The 22,369-nt window shown below is 40.5% G+C and overlaps 1 protein-coding gene across 5 annotated transcripts in view; it reads right to left on the minus strand.

Moving 5' to 3' along the window:
• The window catches only part of kazna (kazrin, periplakin interacting protein a), a 187,244-nt gene that overhangs the window by 121,921 nt on the left and 42,954 nt on the right, over positions 1-22,369 (minus strand). For all 5 annotated transcript variants that reach the window (XM_080295669.1, XM_026153316.2, XM_080295670.1 and 2 more), the window contains exon 3: positions 5,905-6,094. In XM_080295669.1, coding sequence (XP_080151795.1) covers positions 5,905-6,094 — 190 coding nt within the window. The remainder of the gene's footprint in view (positions 1-5,904; positions 6,095-22,369) is intronic.

Raw genomic sequence — 22,369 nt, forward strand, 5'->3', positions numbered from 1 at the left:
TCTGGGATGTTGTGCTCTTTGGGTTGATGCCCTACTCTATCCAATGTGTTGGGGCAAACTATCCTGCTGGGGAAGGTTTCTGACATTAGGGAATGCCATATGGCTTGTGCTCGGTCTGTAAAAATGTTCAGGGCACGGTACATTATAACGTAGCCTACAAGTATACTGGGACCAAAGGTTTGCCCAGAACAAACATTAGTGTATGTTCAAAATGTGATTTTTTTAGACCACGCCAAGTCCTCAAACCCACCCCCCTTTCTGGCCCAGTCCCAGGTGTTGGGCCTAACAACTTCTCTGCTAAAACGACGGCTTGATGACTACACTCGTATGTTAATGAATGACCTCTAAACATATGGCTACAGACAATCATCACCTATCTTTAACATCCTATTTACGAAAGTACCTTCAAACACATTCATGTTTCAGTATCATCATAGAATAAGCCTGGGTCATTTGATTTGAAATAAATACCTTCATTTGGTGGCGATTCCTTATAAACATGGGATTCATTATGAAAGTTACCGCATTTGATGACACAAGAGGAGCTAAATGCCAAAGGCAACTGTGGCGGATCCAATTTTTGTGGCACTTTTGAGAAATGCTCTGATGAGTAACCATCTGTTGGGTAACTTTGTCAAATAAATGACTATAAAACGTGCCATAAACATGAAACCTGAGGAGGGCTATCATTTTTCCTCACACAAGTCATTAAGTTTCTCATCGCCGTAGACAGAGAGGGATTCAAAAGCCATCTCCATCGACAAAAGAAAGAAAAAACACTAATGAGATTTGGTGCCATTTTCACAGTCTGAGGCAACTGCAGTATTTTATGAGTGTATTAAACTGGAGGGTTAAATTGGGCCGGAATAACCTGAAATGGCGTTAACATTACCTTCAGTTAACGAGTAATTAAAGCTGATAGCAAGGTTAATGTGTGTTTTTTTTAGTTTATTCTTTGTGTGCTTGTACATATAGTATTTTTGTGAAATGTCTTACAAAATAAAATGAAGCACACTAACTTTGTGTTATTCTGAGGTTACATGAGTGTACAGTTGTGCACTGTGTTGGACACACAGTGCACAACTATAAACATCAGTTTATGATGCTGAGTGGATTAATTCACTGAATTCTACATTTGACACTACACTAATAACATTGAATGGTTGGAAATCAGCCTGCATAACATCTCCTGAATTTATTTGGCTAAATCCACAAAGAGCAGTGAAAATGGGAGAAGCACCACAGGTCCACTGATCACAGTCTGTACTCAAAGAAAAATCCACACGTTATTATTTCACTCGCTTATTTCTAAGTGATTTCCCCACGCTGCACAGCTACGCCCAATCTGACAAACACCACTTTAATCCCCATGTATTACCATGCTATTGCTTTCCTATAGCTTATTTCGTTTTTTTGTTTTTCAGTCACGGAGCGGGGACCCTACACCAAATGCTCATTTGAGTGACAGCAGCTTCACACCAATAGCTCTTCGTCAAATCAATAAAAGTGAGTGTGAAAGGGTACGAAGGTAATGGCATGTTGCAAAATGTCAACTTTTCCCAGACACTGCCTGCAAAGACAAAATACAGCAGGAAATCAAATTCATGGAAAAACCTGTAATCTATGTGAGGACATTCTACACTTGAATGACTCTGCAGAGATTTTGACAGCATCTCAACTTAACAACAAAATAAGAGAACAGTGGAAAGGTTCTCTTCACTGGGGCTTGAGACGGGAATGGCAGTGACCAAACATTCAATGCAACCTTCAGCTTTGCTTACAATTCTTAATTTTTGATATATCCCTCAATTTTACTAAAAGGTTAAAAAGAAAATCACTAGAATCATTACACCCAGTTCTGAGGGTACTAATTTAAAATAAGTACACTAAGCACTTGTATGTTAAAGTAACTAGTTGTAAAACAGAAGACATCTTCTCCCTGTTCTGTGTATATATATATGCAAACCAGGAAACATGAGGGCATCACTTGTGTTAACTTAAGAACAAGTACTCGCTGTACACCAGACGAATACAAATGTCCAAGCTGCTCTTCTTGATGGTAATGAAGCATTTACTGTGGAAGCAGTGTCTCTCCAATACTGACAACTGATTGGTAACGCTGCACGCAGAATGGCGGGAGCCCCACTGAGCAGAAAGAGATCTGCACTCACGTGTAAAAATTGCAATCACAGACCAAAGTAATTTTGCTGAAATGCCACGTTACCTTAGTAAGCCTGAAAGATGATACTAGGGAAGTGTTAGGAACAGATGGGGCATACATTTTTGTTTCACAGCAAGTAAAACATAGGACTCTCTGTTACTCTCAGTGAGATTTGGAAGTTGCCAACTGGTCCTTCCACATTGCTGGTACAGGAAAGCTCAATCGCACACAATGTTGTACTGATGAATGCAGGCGGCGTCGCAAGAACACATCAGCTTGAGAGTGCAGATATCCCCCAGCTTGCTTTAAGGTGTAATTATTGTAAGGTTAAACATAAGTTAAACCAATACCTGTGAAGTTGCTGTTATATAGCACCGGCACCTATTTCATTCCAATTCGAGTACTAGCTAATAGCTTTAACAGAATGAGTAGTCTTGTTACATCAAGGTTGCTCTTCTCTTCCATCTCCAAAGGAGTAACTGCTTTTTAAGCAAATACCTTCTTGATATTATTAATCCTGTTTAATGTCAGTGGCCAAGGAGGCTTTTTCATGAACAGATTTAAAGAACACGAGAGTTCTCAGTAGCTTTTTAACATGCAGAGTTTGTCTGTGCGTTCATGATGTACAGAGACAGCAAATGCTCCATGCTAAATGATATAATAGCCTCTACTCATTCTTGATATCCTGGATAAGCCTTCCTGAATGATAAACATTTTTTTTGTGTTTTCAATTATCGAGTGGATAAAATCTGTGATTAACTGAAATGATTGCGACATCATGTAAAGGTTTTTGATGAGTTTCAGAGAGAAAAGCATGACTTTTGTGTGTTGGCAAAAAAGCTCACGAATATTTGGCTCTCTCTCTCTCAACTACCCCGATTGTATGAGTCATTAAGTACAATATGACTGACCTTTGAATGATTCATAACTAAACATCCAACCAGCGATGGTTGAGATATAATTAGTGACGATAAATATCCAATGTTGATCCACAATGCGCTTTTATTAGTGTCAGCAACTGTCAGTAAACTCTGGGGATCTTGGTGATATCCCACCATGTATGAAAGACTCTGCTAGTGAAAGTAAATAAGAATAAGAACCAGTTTAATGTGCCAGCACTTTGAGTAATTACTTTACCTGTGCTAATTGTGCCGCATATAATCAAAGTAACCCCAACGGATCCAGTGTGCGGTTATATGTGTAGCACAGAGACTAGAGTAAGAAGATGGAATGATTTTTTCCACATGTATGCACCTTGACAAAAGTGTATGTGGAAAATAAAAAGTCTCTTGACCACTATGAAAAAAAGTAAAATAAAAGACATCTCAAAAATACGTCTATCCAAAGGTCATCGTACAGAAATAGGGCAATATGAGCATAATATGAATGGGCTTTTCACTCACCCAAACTTTCCATAGCGACATTTTCTCCCATATACAAAGATAAAATGATGCCAACTCATGCCACACACAGGCAGAAGCTTTGGGGTCAGTTTCATGGATGCTTAACATCCTTCAGAGTTAAATGCGGTGCTTTCGGGGACCACGAGGAGGATAAGTGTGAGCTCAGAGGACAGATAACATGTTAGGGAAGATCATTTGAGGAAGACAGTGAGGTCAAATCTTGTGGTCTTTTTCTGTGTTTTCTAAACAGTTGTGAGCTTGTAATTCTCTGAGGAAAACTACTAGAAGATGATCAAGTACATCCAATTCCTTATAACTTTGCACTTGCCAGGAAGAATGAAACATGCAAATGTAAGCCCCCCCAGGAAGCAGGAATGCAATTAAGGTAAGCTAGCCTACTAGCAAGGTTAGTGCTGCTGGATCTGAAGTGCCAGATAGCACCCCCAACACAGCTTCCCTCAGGACTCTTACTCTGCCGGCTGTGCAATGAACCGGCGACCCTTACCACACACCTCCCTTCTCAACACAGCCACTGGTGATAAATTACCTAATCCTCCTATCCCTAGCTGTTTCTATTATACACCCTGAGCCTGTAAAGAACAGCTACAAGGAGAAAAAGGGGGTTGAGAGAACAGACAGCAAGAGGTGGGTGTGAAAAAAAAAAAAGAATAGACTTATTGACAGCAACACAATGACAGTGGGAAGATGCACTGGGCAAACAAAAGCAGGAACTGGCAACCATAATCTTCAGTATCAAAAGGACATGTGTGCATGTCATTTTTGATGTTGAAAATCGGGGGCACTCAGAACCACTTAGCACTGCATTTGCAGATAATTGTGTCTGACAAAATACATCTTCTAAAAGATCCACAGATAGGGCTCAGCGTCTCGTGGTGTATCATTTCAGAAGCATTGGGAATGTCGTAAGAATGAGCAAACCAACAGTGTTTTTCTGCAGTCTTTAGGACGTTTAAAGAATATTCATGTTACGACCTGTCAAGTTCGTAACAATTCACACAGATGAACGTGATTCGTGCACATCACTCAGTCATCATTTCAGCTGAGCTGAGAAGCAGCAACCAAAGGACAATGACATCAGTGCTCAAACCCTCCCAGAGGAGTGCTTGTTGTCTCTCACGCTGGTACACACACTGCTATGGAAACCAGCAGGAATGTGAGCATGCATCAGGGTTAAAGGGATAACGCAAGGCACATACACACTGACAAAGAAACAGAAAGGCTACAGTGTCAGTCCACTGAAAACAAAGCTGACACATGACCAAACAGTTCCTGACCAGCTGTATACGACAGCCTGTGTTCAAATTTTCCCCTATTAAAAAGCACCACAGAGGTCAACTGAGGACCAAATGACTCACTGTCTTTGCTAAAGGAAAGTTCACCAACAGTGTTTTAATCTAAGAGTGCAGTACAGCAGGTCTATTACTGAGCTTGATTTCACAAGTGTCTGCGAGAGATGTGGTTTCATAGTAGAGTGCTGCCAAAGCCCGGATGGCACGCATCCTATCAGACCGCTCACTGTACCAGCTGACTGCTACGGAAAGAGCAAGAGTGTGAGAATGTGCGTGTGCCAGAAGTTAAAGGGACACGGCAGCCCATGGGCACACATTTAGCCACGCGTGCTTATGCAGTCAGCCATGCTTATGCATGTGCACAGAAACAAAAACTCCCATCTGTTTCCTATCTATATGTCAAACTGAGTAGATAAAACTTGGAAAAGGGCAAATAAAGCAGCTGCAACACACACACACACACACAAACAGAAGGCAGCTTTCTCTATACACTGGGCAGCCATTCAAACAGCTCTCAGTAACAGTAACCAACGGCAACCCTAAAACCAGCCCCCTTTCCCTTCCTCCTCAAGAGACGCAGATCCATTGCCCGGTTAGGGGAGAGCCGACTGAACTAGCACACAGAGTGCCTGAGAGTAAAAAGAGGCTGTAACTTTACCCACTCTGTCCTTACTGAAGTGCAGCACTACCCCCGCCCCCCTCTCCTCTTAAAGGTTAAGGGGGTTAATTATTCAACATGAGAGGGGATTTTAAGGGAGAACTGAAAGTGGACACAAGTCAACATAAACCCCTCTTTTGTTCAATTCATCCGCTCTCTCGCTGACTCTGAAATGCACTTATTCCCATGAGCAGAGGTATGAGTGGAGGCTTTTTTCACTCTTGGATGTCCTCCATGATAAGCCGCACACTGCAAGACTACACTCACACACAGCTGAATGAGAGCGCACTCATCCTTCTCCACATGTTCACAGCTTCTCGGCAAAAAGAACAAGAAGACACCGTCACTTCACTCCCAGCGTGGCTCTCTTACCATTGTGGTTGTGCTGCAGGGTCTCAAGCACGCTGGCAGAAGAGTCCGTCGCTCCCAGCTCGGCCAGTCTGCGGCTGGTGGCGCTCAGCTCTGACCGCAGGTTGGTCACCTCCTGGCTGGCTGACTGAATGGCCCCATCGATGCGCTGGGCAAGCTGCTTGTTGTCATCCATCATTTTCAGGATTTTTGCCTGAGGAAGAGAGGGGAATCCAGACAAGGTGTCATACTGACAAGTTGACCATTTCCTGGGAAGGAAGGTGCCCCCAAATAAATTCCTCCTTTTTTTTCCCCTGTTCTGATTGCTCCTTTTCCCTTTTTGTTTTATGAGAAAGCCAAGTTAAATCCTCAGAGCAGTTAGTCCTTTCCCTTAAAGAGAGGCGTCCGGCTCAGGGGAAATGTGTGTTTGCTGGAAGGAGTGTACGTTTCAGAGGCTGTGTGTGTGTGGTGAGAGTGTGTCAGTGTGCAAGCATGCCTGTGTGTGTGTCTCTGAGAGTTCGGTAACAGCATGAGTGTGTCTGTGTGTGCATTAGAGCGCCAGCACTGCCCCTGTGAAATGTGCTCCCCGCAGCTGACTGTTGAAAGGACACAGAGCATTGAGAGATGACAAGCGCCTTTTTAAATGGACTGTACCATTCGCAGAGAAAGGCGAGGGGGTGGGGGAGCACGCTAGGACACATAAGCACATGGAAAATCAGAGTCTCTCAACACAGCTGTTTTCAGGAGATATTGTCTGAGTTTCTGGGAATGCGTTCATTGCTGAACAAACTCGCAACAAATTTCTGTAATCCGGTGAAAAAGGACTAAATCGAAACACTGCAGCTTTTTCTCTTTCTAACTTTCTGCATGCAAATCCTGCACAGGACTTGTGGACAAAGGGAAGGAAATCATTAGTTTGACAAAGGAGCAGTTGTGTGGAGAAAACAATAATAGTTGTGCAAACAGGGCTTTTTTTTCACATTATCACAGCGAGGTATTCGTCCGGCAGACAAAGGCGTTTTTTGAAGCCCTGCTCTAATGTTTCAGGCTGAAGTTAAAGAGGAACATATTCATCCCTTCAAATGTGCTCTAACATTATCATAACACATTTTGATATCCATTGAGTCGACTCGGATATTATTATGATAGGAGTGTTCAGAGTAACTCAGTTAAGATTTGACATATTATTCTGTATAGCATTAAGCGGGGGGCTCTGAATGCAATCATAGGCTCCTTCCTGCCTATCCTTTAGGCTAAGAATGAGCTTTAGCCCAAGGCTGACTGCCACATGTGGAAATGTCCTACATGCTGTGTGACTAACTATGCAATACATACTTTTTTGTATCTGTATCCAAAATCTATGCTCTGCCTTCATAATTGTAATTCTTCTTGCTTCCTTCTTTCCTTTGCAGTGCCACAGCGTGGCTGTGAAAACTGCTGCTTATATATTAGAAGTATTGCAAGACAACAACATTACTTTCAAAATGTAAAGTATACCCCAGAAACTGAACAGGAGACAGACTGATTGCGGAAGCTTTCTATATAGAAAAGCCTCACGACGAATCCGGTGCAGCCCATTTGTAAGTGAGCAGAGCTGACAGGGAATAAACATGTTTCTCAATAGTCATCGGATACAGGGCTTAAAGGATTACACTGCCTTTCTTTTTATTGTCACTGCACATGTAAGCATAGTTTGGACCCATTTCACATCATGCATTAGCTTGTTATTCTTGTACATGAATATGCAGTATTAAGTGAGCAGCTTATCTGAACCAGTATCAATAAACTAACAGTGAACACATGAAATCATCGCTCTAAAGTCAACTGAGTCAACTGTTTTGCGACTGCATCTTTCACAACTGTGACTTCAGTATAGTGATCAATATCATATTTTGATTCCCAACCATAAATGTGGGAATATCTGACTTTCTACACAATCTTTTTACTCATTAATGATAACTTCATTAGGGCTGCACCACACGCACGTCTTTCCAAAGATATCAGCCATCGCCAGTTTTTTGACTCTTCCTAATGCTGACACACCTCCAACTGTTTTGACAGCAAGCACTTATAATTAACCTCTCTGTATAGTCATCTTTTCCCTTTAGGACTGAGAAAACCTGCCTCAGTTGCCAACCTAGCACCCCAACTCCATCCTGCTATTTTTCAGATATAATCTGACATTGGTCTGCCAAAGCATGCCCACTCACTCAGCAGTACAGCTGTGTTGTTATTGTTTCCCAAGGTTGTATGAACTAAGACCCCAACCTATCCTGCATGTGGTAAACACAGATCAGCCACGGCACTGCACAAGCCTGGGTAGCGTGCAACTGCTGTGTACCGTAGCCTCAGGCGCTCTGCGAGTGTGTGGGCCAAATATTGAGTTGCACACGATTTGCTCAAGAAAAAAAAAACCAAAAACTTAACTGACCGCTTAGACTATGCAGGCGAGGAGATTTAGAAGAAAACACACACACACATCGTCCACCCGTTCATCCATCTGCAAGACACGAGTCACCCCTCCCTCTTAGTAAGTGAACATCATGCTGTTATTTATAGACGACCCTGCCGCCGCATATGATACATTAGTCACAGAGGAGGGCAGGCATAGACTCATACACACGCTCATTCTAACACACATACACAGGGCAGCTAATAATCCCAAAGTCATCTGATGTTCATTAATGAAATTCAGCTCTTGTCAGGAGTGCTAAAAGTCAACTGGGCCCTTTTGGGTAATCAAGATGCCGCACTATCAAAGTCTTTGTATCTTTCTGTACAGTCCTTTACTGTTACACTAGAGCAGCGGTCCCCAACCTTTTTTGCGCCACGGACCGGTTTATGCCCGACAATATTTTCACGGACCGGCCTTTAAGGTGTCGCGGATAAATACAACAAAAATAAAACTAGTACCGGTACTGAAAAAAAGAAGATTTATTCATAACACACGTGAAAAGACCCAGGAAAACCGAGTTAACGATAAAAACGATAACAAAATAACGCTGAAAACCAATAAAAACCCTGAAAACCATACATTTCACACCTGAGCCTCTACTCTCGCGGCCTGGTACCAAACGACTCATGGACCGGTACCGGTCCGAGGCCCGGGGGTTGGGTACCGCTGCACTAGAGTATGTCTATAAAATATGCTTATACTATATGCAGGTATGCACATTAGGAATGGTCAGGCTTTTCAATTTTTCAAATAAACATTAAATTGAATATAGTTTTAAAATTTTTACTACAATTTGTATGTGTTACATTATGTATTTCTTACTACCAGCGCTCAGTAGTAGGTTCTGTGCTGTTACCACCAGAAGATGGCAGTAATCCATGTAAGAAAAACGTGTTGCTAGACTAGTAAAACGTGGCTGACGCAGTGAGATTCCACGCTAATGTACTAAGAAGAGAGACCCCTTGGGTTTAAGGGCTTTACAAATGCAATGTAATGTAAATGTCATGTTTTATCGAGCAAAGTCTGTTATTATGTTTTTACAATGTCTTATTCATGGAGCCATATAAACATGAAAATACAAGTTACATGTGACTTTGGATTCTGCCATGCATTAATAAAGCGGTATTTCCATTTTCCCTCAAAAAATAGCCTACAGCAATAAGGGGTCTTGGAAAGAATTGGAAAGTAGTTTTCTAACTGAACTGTGGGAAGAGTGTGGATGAGCTGATTACAGTGGGTTTTTCTTTTTCTTATAGAAGCCAGTCTTGCCTCCGCCTTTCCAGTTATTTCAGGCTGTCAAAAATAAGCTCCTCTGTAAACAGGTGGGATAATTTTTATTTTCATGGGCTTTGGGACATAAAAACACTAAGGATAAAATCACCAGTTGCTTCAAAATAAGGTTGAATGGTTTTGGGGGTTCTTTACACTTCCCTGCAGGCTATGTACAAGGTTTTGTGACAATGCAGTCATGTTTATCAGAGCCAGAATGATACAGGATTTTTAAAACCGATGCTAATATTTGGTCATTTAAAATGCGATATTTTGTTGTCTGTTGGGTTTATCGCTACGTTTTTTTTCTTTCAGATGCATGAAAAATACTCAGATTACCCTAACTTTGTTATTTGCACTTATTTACGCTTTGCCTGACTCTGCTTGGATTAGCTGATTGTTGTTTGTGGCTTTTTGCTAACAGGGAAAGTTGCAGAGTGCTCTCTGGTGGACAAAGTGTGCAACGTCAACACTCGAAACATGGCTGGAAGGTGTTTCTCCTGTCTTTTCTTTTATCGGCAGTTAAAAATGCTATCAATAATCTTTCAAATAGCTAACATCAGCCAATAAATCATTTGTGTTTTCTATTCCGTCAGAGCACCAGAAACATTTGCATTAGCCAGGAAAGCAGTGTGTCGACTTACACATGTCTGCACTTTAACAAGTAGATACTGAACACATGCTAACACACAGTTGAAACTGTCATGTATCTTGACGTGCATCACTGCAAACAACAGTATCGGTTTTCCTGTTTAGCTATTGATTAGCTCCTTGGTGGTGCAGGCCGAACCACCACCATTTTTTGGTATCTGGGAATTCTTCCATTGATTTCTAGTCAGGATTTGTTGAGCGTGACATCTCTTGTCATTACCTGAATAAATCTACCATTTTCCTGCTTGTTATGTTTGTTTTCTTTGTTTATTTTTTGCGTAACCAATTAAAACACATATCCTCATGTTCCAAACATGAACATATGAATTTTTGTGTCCCATACACGGGCCATCGTTTCAGTTTCTTTCTTTGTGTCTTGAATGTGTCTGCTGGTCACTGCAGTGAATAGGGACCAAGTGTATCAGTAATTAGTGGGTGTGCTTTGAGTTAGGATTACCATATGAATGGTGACAGTAGGGAGTGGGATCAGTGCTATATAACCACTCATCACTGTGCTGCAGCACCCTGTAGACATTTTACAGGCAAGTCACTGGAATCAAAAGTCATAAAAAAAAGTTTCAGGACAGAAATCTGTATGCAGTAGTTTTTTAAGCCTCCATGATTACATTTTTTTACTTACATGGGCAAGATTTTGTTGTTGGGCAATAACAGCCAAAACTTACAAGCTTTCTCTAGCATGGTATTTGTAGCCTGGCAACAACAGGAACCAAATTCAGCTGTGCTAACAAAATAAACTAAAGAAAATTCCTACATCTGTTACAACTTTTGACAGTGTTTGCTTATGAATTGTTTTAAGTGAGTTTCCTAGCCTCTGTTCTCAACTAAAAAGCATTATGTTAGGAAAAAAAACACTGAACAAGTCTAAGTACATCTCAAAGAAAAAGACAGCTATTTTGCTAGAAATTAAATTTTACACTATTCTTTTGTTTGCCCTCACTCTAGCATAGCAAATGCATTAACTCTGCTTTCTAAATCAACTCCTAAATAGGCGCAAATGATAGGATATAAGAGAGTGTTTATAAATTTGGTATAAATCATTTTTCCTTTGACTTGGTGAAGCTCACAGTGGTATGTGCAAATGAAAATTTTCTATATGCCTGTCTTTTTTATAGACCTGTCAATCAGACAACGTTCAAAGAGGGTTTTTTTTTTCCTGTATTGCCTCATATAATTGCTAAAAGATTCAGCCAGGCATTCAGAGACTGAGAGGCGTTATTTTATTATTTCTATAACACTAAGACAAGTGCTGCTAATCACTGGGTGTGCCCAAAGGGAAGTTTTTACAAAAGACACACAGACTACTAATCTATATGCAAGTGTTCACTCACAGTCTTTGTTGGTCTGATAGCAAAGGGATATGTGAATAGACATTTCTTGTAATCCGAGCATGACACCATTCCAAATCTTGTAACCTCCAGAAAGGAGGGTGTTCTATATTTTATAGTACTTTGTGCTTTCAGGAGTTTGCCTCTAAGTCAGGGACCATTGCTTTACCGATAATCTAAAAACAACGTATAGATACCTGCACCACAATCTGTGCTTACTGCCTATGCCCCTGCAATGCAGAACTTATGGGCTGCACCAAAATCACCTGCCTATTGATAGCATCTGGAAAGGCCAGCCAATGAGGTGGAAAAGGTGCTGTAATGCAGGGCCAGGCTGATGTGAATTCCTGCATTTGTGGGGGTTTTTTCAGGCAAAAGGAAATGGTTTAATGTCCCCAAAGGAGTAAGGAAATTGAGTTTTTGTAGCTGAACGCTATCTTCATGCCTTATCAAAATCATCTTATCGCAGGGGAAGGGGGGACTGGACTTAGCAGGGAAAGTGTTACCTCTCCTGAGTCAGATCACACGGGACACACAAAGTAACAAACACACACTGTGGTGGAAAAGTGGAGGATCACGCTGAGGAAAAGACGACGCACAGAGAGACATACACTGACAGAGCTGTTACCCAGTGAGACCTCAATATGATTCAAGAGTGTGTGCACTAATTATAACTAATTTAGTGCAGAAAATCTTACATCTTGCTACAGACACAACAGACTACACAAAGGAAGGAAAACAAACGTCTAAAATTCCAAAACTTACTTAATGTTTGGAGTTTTTTTATTCAGCACCACTTTGTAGCATGCCACTATAGAGACATTTTATCTGCTGGGTTGCGATTTCATGGAATGCGCATTTGACTAAATGTTTTAGCGTAGGTTTAGTTGGGGCAGCGTACAGAACTGAGCTCAGCCAGCAAATCTCAGTGTCAGCCTACAGTACATCAGCTGATGGCTCAGCTGATTCCCTTCGTATTTGCAAATCTAATGTGCAGCGTGTTTTTTAAGCTGCTTCAGATTCTTTGCTCACCCACCTCCGCCCTTCATGCTTTTCATGCTAATTCCCAATTTACTTGATGTCGTGTCCACCATGATTGATGCCTGCTCTGTTCTGTGAAGCCGGTCTCGCTGCCGCTGCTGTAGCAGGGCAGGAGGTCCCAAAACAGAGCCATGTTGCAAATATAATTTACTGCAGGTGGAATAACAATCTTATTGTGACTAAACCTTCTACTCTGCTACAGTTTACTGATTGTTTACAGCTCTCCACAATGGAGCCACTCAATTTTGTGACCTAAGGAGAGCAGACCACCTCCCTAAGCATCGGTGTTTCATCTGAACAGAATTCACAACTCGAATATAAAATGCTTAATATATATATATATATATATATATATATATATATATATATATATATATACACACACACACACAACTTCATCTGTTATGGAAGATAAGACAAACTCTGACAGTGATCGCGTCTTAATGATTTGATTACTGCATGATGCCTTGCTGCTTTGTGCCAACTTTTCTTTAAAAGCACATTGATCCAGTTATGAGCCATCTTTCAATACAAAATAGAAATCGCACAATCTCAGGTGTGCATAAAGCATCATTACTTCAAAAACAGGCAAAGTTACTGCGTGATATAGGAGGTGGTGTAAGCTCATTACACAGGAGTGGGTGTAATCTAGACAAAGAACAGACGCGAGCATTCTGAAAACACAGAATTATGTTCACTGTGCTGTTTATTCTCAACCCCGAGTGTCCTTTACTATTCAAACTATGTGAAAGTGGATATGACAGAGCAGCTGGAGGATAGGAACAGACGACTCTCAGTGCAGCGGTAGCTTTCTCTCTAACCCCAAGAGATTAGCCGGACAGTTGTATAACTGAAAGGTCATAGGTTTGATTCCCACAGGTATTAGTCTGAGCAGGTGAGCCGGTCAGTGTGGGCACTTTCATGATGTTATGAATAGGTGTAACGACATCTCAAAGAAAACGGCAGTCTGGTTTGGTAACCTATTTTCCCTCGAGTCGTTTTTACAGTGTAGGAGATGAAAAAGAGGTACGACACAAAAGTAGAAATTAAGCAAGGGCCCTCTTCCACCAGTCAGGAGCGGTTTCAAAAGATAATTATATACAGTTTGCATTTGAAGAAAAATTTGCGAATAACAAATTATAAAGGGAAAAAATTAAATAGACCACAGCTAACCAAATGAATCAGAACAAGACCATTAGGAAGGTAAAGGAAAAGTCACTAATTGGCTCTTAATTCAATCAACATTAATCAAAAGCTCGCTTATACATCACGTATTACAAGACAGGTATAAATGAGAATGAATAAGTTCACTTTTGAAAAGGATGAATCGTTTTGAAGACGGCAGCTTCAGCGTAATTAATTCGTGTAAGTGCATTAAACTAGGATTAGAACTTGAGGGGCTCTCAGGTGCATGCTGGCCAAAGCCAGTGATCCCACTCCCAGGCTCCACCTCTCCAGCTGCTTCGTGGAATTCACCCACCTAGGGAGTTTTTAAGTAATCATGCCTCGATAAAGGAAAATGTCACACATATTAGAAAAGTGAATAGAGAGAATTCTACCACAAATAGACCATACAGAGTTGGATATAGAGGCAGAGAAGAAGAGTTCGTGACTGTATGATTTTGTATTCATTTGGTATTATCAGCATCGTTTCCAGTATTTATAGTGTTCCAAAAAGCTTCAGATCTTTAAAGAGAAAAACAGTTTTCTGCAGTTGGTAATTTGGCTGAGGGAAAAATAAAAGGTTACTCTGAGCTTCAGAAATTTGTTGCAGGGATGGGAGAACTGCCAGCAAAGTCTCTCCAGTCACAATCCATCATGAAGTCACCTCCATCAAGACTTTATGGTAGAGCAGGTAGGACGAGACCAGTCAATTTGACAGGCACCCTTGGACTCCTCCAAATGGCATTTAAAAGACTTATGAGGATAAAAAAATAATTCTATAGTGTGAGGAACTATGTCTTGCTCACTATGTTTGGCAAACACAAAGCACTTCTCATCATCTGGCTATAACAGCATCCTAAAAGTGATGCATGATGGTACTGGGGTCATCTCAGAAGCAGGGTGAGAACAGAAGTCTTAACAGAAAATCAGGTCCAGAGCGCAGGGACCTGTAGCTCGGCTCATGACTTACCTTTCATCACAATAACACAACAGCAATTTTATCTGTATTAAATCAATGTTTGCAAAAAACATACTGTTTCATTTCACCGCATATGATTACTCAGCCAAATTCACAACTACAAAAAAATCGATATTTCTTTAATCTGTAATTCTTTAAAGAGTCTGCAGCCAGAATCATCTCCGTGAGGCAGGCGACTCGTGTCAAACAAAGCTCCCGGTGCTGTGTGGATATCGATGCCTCCGCCGTCCTTGCCACCATCAGCACTGCGTGTACTGCCAGCTAAGGAATAAAATACACAAATACAGCCGGGTAAACACAGTTTGTTGACACATACAGATAAGTTTCCCACTCTGTCTGACAAGAGGTTTGAGGTGAGGAAGAGTGTTACTGGAATAATTCGCATTTCATCCCAACTCTCCCAGTTTCTCTAATCTCTTGTTCTATTCACACTAAGCTCCTGTTCATATTTTCCTGCCTCCACATGGTCACTGACAGTGTGAGGCACATCCAGATAGCAAAGGAAAAGAGATATTTTTTTCTGGGAAAGCCATAAGTAAGCCGGCTCTGTGGTTAAAGCTCTGGGGCTAATCTCCGACACAAACAGGTCTATGGGCTTTGATGAGAATTAAGATACACGTTCCTTTGAGGTGAGACAAGAGAACAAAGATGCCACACTGGGTTTTTGGCAAAGGATATATATATATATACACATATATATCCCCTTTTTATTTTACTACTATCTACTGAAGGCTGTGTTTGTGTTAGGAGTGGCTGAAGGAGATTTTTTGCCTAAGCTATCAAATTAAACCAAATATATGTTATGAAGTATGTTATTATTATTATTATTTGATATTTTTTAAAGCATTTTAAAAGTCTTTTTGAGCCTCATCTCCGTTGCCTTTTATTCAATCATGAAAGTGGAAAAATCTGGTCTTTTAATCTTAATGAAACACCTTCCAAAGGTGAACCTGGCAATGGTGCACTATTGAGTGAAATATTGAATAATAAGCCTGCTACTGGCAGGGACTCACTTTTGATCATGTTCAACGGGGTAGGAAGGTGAGGGCTTAACTGGCTTTTAATAACATACTAACTACTCATTTTTGTGCTGTCTAAGAAATGTTTTGGAGCCTAATTTTCAGATTCCTTTCTTTCGTTTGTGTGATGTGATGACTACTTTGTGTTGTTCAAAGGACTGGAAACATTTACTGTAGCCAAACAGAGTCAAATTCTAGCTTAATTCTAGGTTTTGTCACATCACAGACAGAAAAAAAATCAGGAGAAAAAACATACATTTAAAATGCATTTCATGACAGCCAGAAAAATCACTCCTGATCAGCGTCAGTGGCTGCTGACTTGAGCTCACAGATGGTCAATTTTTCTTGCTAAAGGGAACGCGTGGCGTCACTTGTGATGCTGTTAATGTTCTGTGAACTAAAATGCCAGGATGAGCGTTCAGTAGTTAACTGTAACTGTTTATATGTCAACATGTAGGTCCGCCTCAGTGTGCGCAATGGAGAATAATTGCATGTTTCAGGCTGAGGGGCAGCTCTTGTTTCTTCTGTTTAGTATGCAGCATCTGTCGTCCCTGTGACGAGGACTGAGAGAAGCACTGTTCAGGTGCTCTGTGGTGTGGGGAGGGGGGCCGCGGTTGATGACGGCTGGCTTGATGCATCCTTTCAAAACCATTTCCCCTCTAAGGCACAGCACATGGACGTCAAGCTTTTCTACGCTTCGACAAGAATGATGGCAAATAAATAAATAACACAAATATTCAAAGAGATTTTATACTAGCAAAACACTTGATTGGCGTTTGGAGTTTTATAGATATATAGCACCTCTCAAAATGAAACAAGAAAATAATACTTTTAACTTCTGAGGAATTTAATCTGATTTATATGCTGTTAGTGTTTGTTTTGATTTGTGTACTTAATGTAGCAGATTTGTAATTACCAAATAAAACACCAATAGAAAATCATTTTCGTTTTTTGAGGCGTCAGAGCCCTCTACATTTGTTTTGTCCTTGGAAATTTGGCACGACAGATTAACTTCGCTGTAATTTGATCGGCGTATTATCTGTATGGGAGAGGAATATAAATAGTTCATCATTTAACTTCCTCCAGCAGAGTCTGGGCTTAAAGCAGAAGGTGGGCCAAATATATTAGATACTGCTTTGCAACATCTGCGATTTCAGCACCCCATATATTACCATTAGTCCATTAATCTGTGTACTTACATGAAACAGCATAACCTACTTAGCACAGAGGACAAACGACTACTCGTTCCCCTAAGTTTTTATAGTCTGGTCATTTGCTATAACTGCACATAGGACAACTAACACAGGAATGACTCAGCGAGGGTTAGAGCTAGCTCCAATAACATGTAAAACACATGTAAGTACATTGTATTTTATGGCACATAAAATACAATTTATTGTATTTTCACTTCAATTTGAAGCCATGATCAGTCTTCATCATGGCTATTTTCATCAATAGATTGTTTAACTTGGAAGGAACAGTGCAAAATTCAGTGAAACAGAATTGGCCGAGTGCTAGTGCCGAGTATAAACAACCTGAAAAATACAGCACCAAGCAATCATCACTTTTTCACTGACTTCATTCAAACTCTGAGGCTTTTCTAAACACAACAAAGCGTCCTGAGTTTCTCATGTTTGTGTCTGTGCAATCCCACTTCCACACTGCTCCACAGAGAAAGCAGACTGGTCAAAGGCTGTATTTCTGAACTGCGGTATCCAGTGTATGATGAGCCAGTGATCCACAAAATAGTAAGGACAGGGGCCGCGTGCCTTCAAATTATTCGAGTTATACTAAACACTGCTGATGACCCAGCTCCATTTTACGCTGCAATGACAGTCTACTGTGCTCTGAGCACTTTTAAATCAAAGGTGACCTACAGCTCGTAACACACAAAGCTGCCGCTTCTGCTCAGCTGATCATGCTTCTGTGTAGGCAGCACTGTAAGCTGCTGCGTGCACATCGTTTATGGGTTAAGATGCCTCACTCTCTCACACTGCTGCTTAGTTGCATTTGCCTGTTTGTAGTCACACTTCTAATATCTCATGTAAGCTGATCACGTCATGGTAGTTCAAGTCACATTTATACAGCTATAAATGTAAGACTGTAAGATTTATTACAGTAAATCAGCATCTACAACTGCAATATGCTGCTAAAATTTAGGGCATGTTAAAAAAACGTAGTTTATACTGTATTATATGTCATATTTTCCCAAAAAAGCTGGAGGTGGTAACTGGAGAGAAGGGGATGGATGGATGGAAGGATGGATGGATGGATGGATGGATGGATGGATGGATGAATGGATGGAGTTCTTTAGGTTATTGCTGAGGTGTAGGGTTGACCTACCGCTCATTCTCCCATATTTTAGAACCAGACTCAGTAACATTTCTTCAAAATGGATTATTGCTCCACCATGCAAACACACACCATAAGCTAAATTTTATTCGAAAATAATAAGATGATGACGGTTAATTGTTTATTTCACCTACAAAATTCCTACATGCTCAGCTCAGTGCTCAGTGAGTTAATCAAGTGGCACATTCCAAACTTGATTTTGGAGATGAATGCAATTCATATCATTGCCTAATGATGTTTATTCATTTGCAGAATTAAATAGACTCTCGTTGTCACAGTGCAGATTCAAATATCTGTACCAGATATGAAATGCGGGCCTGAACTTGAAATCCCGTATATGTATCAGATTAATACAGATGTTTTGCTGATGACACCTCTGCCTGTGAAGGTTACTCGCATATGTATCCTCTTCATATTTGAAAATACGTCCTCCTGTCTACGCGGTGCAGGATAAAAGGTCATCTATGCTTGACCCCAAGCTGTCGGAGCGGCACACTGGGTCGACAAATGGCTTTGGAAATAAAGTGAAGAAAGCAGCTGCATTAATGGAGCGGTGAAGTGTGAGCTTAAAAGCACGATTTTTAAAAAGAAAACTCTTGCAGAGACTAATCTGTGTTTTGCCAATGAAGACATGAAGAATCAGTGTTTGATGATGCCTCGCAGCTGCTACAGTACCAATCCAAAGTTCTGCTTGGTGGGATTGGTTTGCTGCCGGTGTATATAAATATGATTTTAAAAGAGGGTGAGGAGCTCACAGTCAGCATTCTGTGAAGTCCCCCCCCCCAAACTGGTACCTCAGGAAAAAAATAAAAATAAAAAACTAGACTCTATATCTATGTGTGTATGTGTGTGTTTACCCAGCATTACCAATAATAAACTTGACTACTTAGCTATACTCCATGTATCGTGTTGAACAATCTGCTCCTTAGTCCAATCATCCTGTACCTGCACCCACTAAAGTAGCACTAGCCACATTCCGTAATACATATTGGGTATCCCAATCAAACAACAACAAAAAAAAGACAAACACAATGGCGGTCTCCCACTAGCACTGTTGAAAAAGACACACGCATCAGGGAGTTTATTTCTCACTTCGAGCATGAAGGGAAACGAATGTAGATTATACCAGCGGGAGAGCCTTGTTCACATACAACAATAAAGGATTTATCCTACAAAAGTTAGCGCGCAAAAGTGGCTAGATATCAGCTGAACACATAAAACAGTATTAAGTTGTAACATCCCTATGTTTCTACTGCTCTTTCCTACTGTGTGTGAAAATTATACATGAAAATGGCTCACTTGCCTGTCCTCCACTTTATAGCTTGCCCTCGCTGAGCAAAACAGACTCTTTCACCAACTAACCAAAACATAAACTACAATCTGTGTAAACCCAGTTATATTGAGATTTATTGAAAATTAGAAAGATACTCTTTATGTTTCCTCATCTACTGTGGCAACTCCCCACACGCACGTTCACTTAGAATAGTCCAAACGTGCAAAGATGAACCTGTGTGTGGATGTGGCTGCAAACACCTAGACACGCCGGTGTTGCAAATGCTTGGTACACGCACTGGATGCATGTTACTGTAGCAGGACAGATTCAATTTAATATGATCTATAACACTGATACTATTAATTGACTGCATTATTGGAAAAACAAGGTAAACGTCGTCTTGCATACGATCCCTCTGACCACCCTCGATCCCCGAGGCCATCCTGCATCAGCACAAACCTATTTCTAATCATTATTTTTTAATAGCAAAAGTTTCAGTTGACTTAATTTGACCTCTATTGTCAAATAACTGTGATAAACACGGCAGCTACCGTGCATGACTCCCACAATTCTACTTAAATTACACCCGCGATACAAGACTCACAGGTGGACCTCAAAGGCACACAAGTGATCCATCTGGACGAGAGGTCTGGAGGAGGAATTACCATGATTTATGGCCTTGCTCACTGTTATTTACTACTTGTGTCAAAAGCAGCCAGATAGGAGGTGCCTCGTGGGAGCATCCCAGTGAGGACAGAAGAAAATCAAAGATAGATAAAGTGTAATTATTCAGGGGGTGGAAGACAAAGAGACTAAAAAGGAAGAGTACTGAAATCCTACCTTTTGTCAAATAAAGTGTGTCCATAACTAAACACAAAGGTTCAATAAACTCAGTTAGAGGCAGCAAAGAAACAGTGGAACAAAGATGCATTTCAAACGTCCTTTTTTGACAGCGGGATATAAACTTGAATAAGAAAGAAGAAACAATGTGTGTGACGCATTCACCCTTTTTTCAGTTTCTCCAAAAAGGGAGAGGAAATAATCGAGGAAGTGTGCTCTGCAGGGTTCAGTCAAGTGAATGATCAATATTCAGCAACACTCCTCTGTGATGAGTCATTCAACTAATGATACAGGCTGGATCAATGGTCTGCTGCTGAAAAATTCCAGCTATTTTTATTCTGAACTTAAAGCACACTCTCGACAAACATAATGAATGTTTCATGATGTAGCACCTATTATGAGAACACCATCTTACTGTGTCATTCTCCTCCTTTTCTGTTAAAACTTGGGAAATTTGTCTAGATCATTTAAAGGGCTTAGGCAGAATCTCATAGTTCACGGTGAATCACAAGGCAGAAATAGTAAATAATGTTCGTGTCAAGAGCAAAGCTGTGGCCGGGGACACTTTGATATCTCCTTTGTCATCATCTAATGCGTTCTCATTTATTTTTTCTCTTAAATCTAATCTATCTCGCTATTATTTTCCATCTTGAATTAATTCCATTTGCATCACAACGTCTTAGAAAGCCATAAAAACATGTCATAAAATCTGTAAAGGTAGATTAGAACTGATTTCATTAAAGGCCAAAGAGCTTCAATTTCATCCTTGCAGTAACTGAGCAGTAAGGAGCACGTAATCAAAAGACAAGCAGGTTCTTCCATTATATCGCCGTTGTTTACATACTGTGATCATCTGACCTTTTCAAACAGACCCACGGCACGGCAAACACATGGAGGAATTCAGACGCAGAAACTATGACCTTTTTTTAATTTGGCAGGCGCTCGGTCTGATAGTGAAGTTATCAGACCTTTCCATCAAAATTGAATCGACATCAGTTAAACATGGCCGGCCATTCTATCGCTCTCCTCGTCATAGCCGGGTAATGGACCCCAGCAGAACCCTGAATAGATCATGCAAATTTTACCTTAGCCCCGGTCATTTCCATTTCCTCCAGTTAATTAATGCACTAAACATATTAAATTTGTCTTTGAGTACTAATTGAAAAATGTCAATCATTTTCCTGAACAATTCGCTTGTTCGTGATTGGAGTATGACTAATTTCTTATAGAGTGTCTGGAATTGAAATGTAAATTACTGAGAGCCATTAATATCCATATGCAAACCCAATGGAGACTCCCGGCTCACCCTTATTTGATAATGAATGGCAGTGTCTACACTGAGAGGCCACACTGCAGCTAAAGGATGAGCGCCGATTCTGCAGTGCTGCCATGCATTACCCCCCCTCATCACCACCACTTCCTTATCTAGTGCACAGAGTCAGGCTCTCTATGGATTTCTCATTCATTCTTTAAATCACACACATTTTAAAAACGCAATTAGAATGTGACTAAAAAAAACAGTCATATCAACATATTGATCGATATACTGTTACTTATTGATCTCTCTTTCTATAATAATCCACAATCGATGCATTACCAAACAGCCCAAATAATAATACTAAATATAATAATATGAACTATTATTATTATTATTTTATTAAGTGTTTTTACAATACAACATGCAAAACTATTTATCCCACGTTTGGGATTTACACAGACGATATAACTCAAGGCCTTAGGCTAATTTTTATGTGCAGTCCTCCTTTTATTTTCTCTTGTGACACCAAAAAGTACCCAGTAAATATTGGAGGCGAGGGCAAAAAATATTACTCTTAAAAAAAAAAAAGAGTAAAAAGAATGGCAAAGGTACTTCTGATTAACACTCCTATGAGAGATCTTCTCTGAGCTTTTCTAAAGGAGAGCTCTAGTGCTATGGATGCAGCAGTCCAAAACAGGGTTGCTTTATAAAGTATGAGTTAACAGAAAAATTGTTTAAATCCAATCTGTGACTGTTACTAAATGGTAAATGGACTGGTACTTATATAGCACCTTTCTACTCATTTTAAGCACTCAAGGCACTTTCTACTGTAAGTCTCATTG

Source organism: Astatotilapia calliptera, chromosome 20, assembly GCF_964374335.1.
Source record: "Astatotilapia calliptera chromosome 20, fAstCal68.1, whole genome shotgun sequence".
Classification (NCBI taxonomy): domain Eukaryota; kingdom Metazoa; phylum Chordata; class Actinopteri; order Cichliformes; family Cichlidae; genus Astatotilapia; species Astatotilapia calliptera.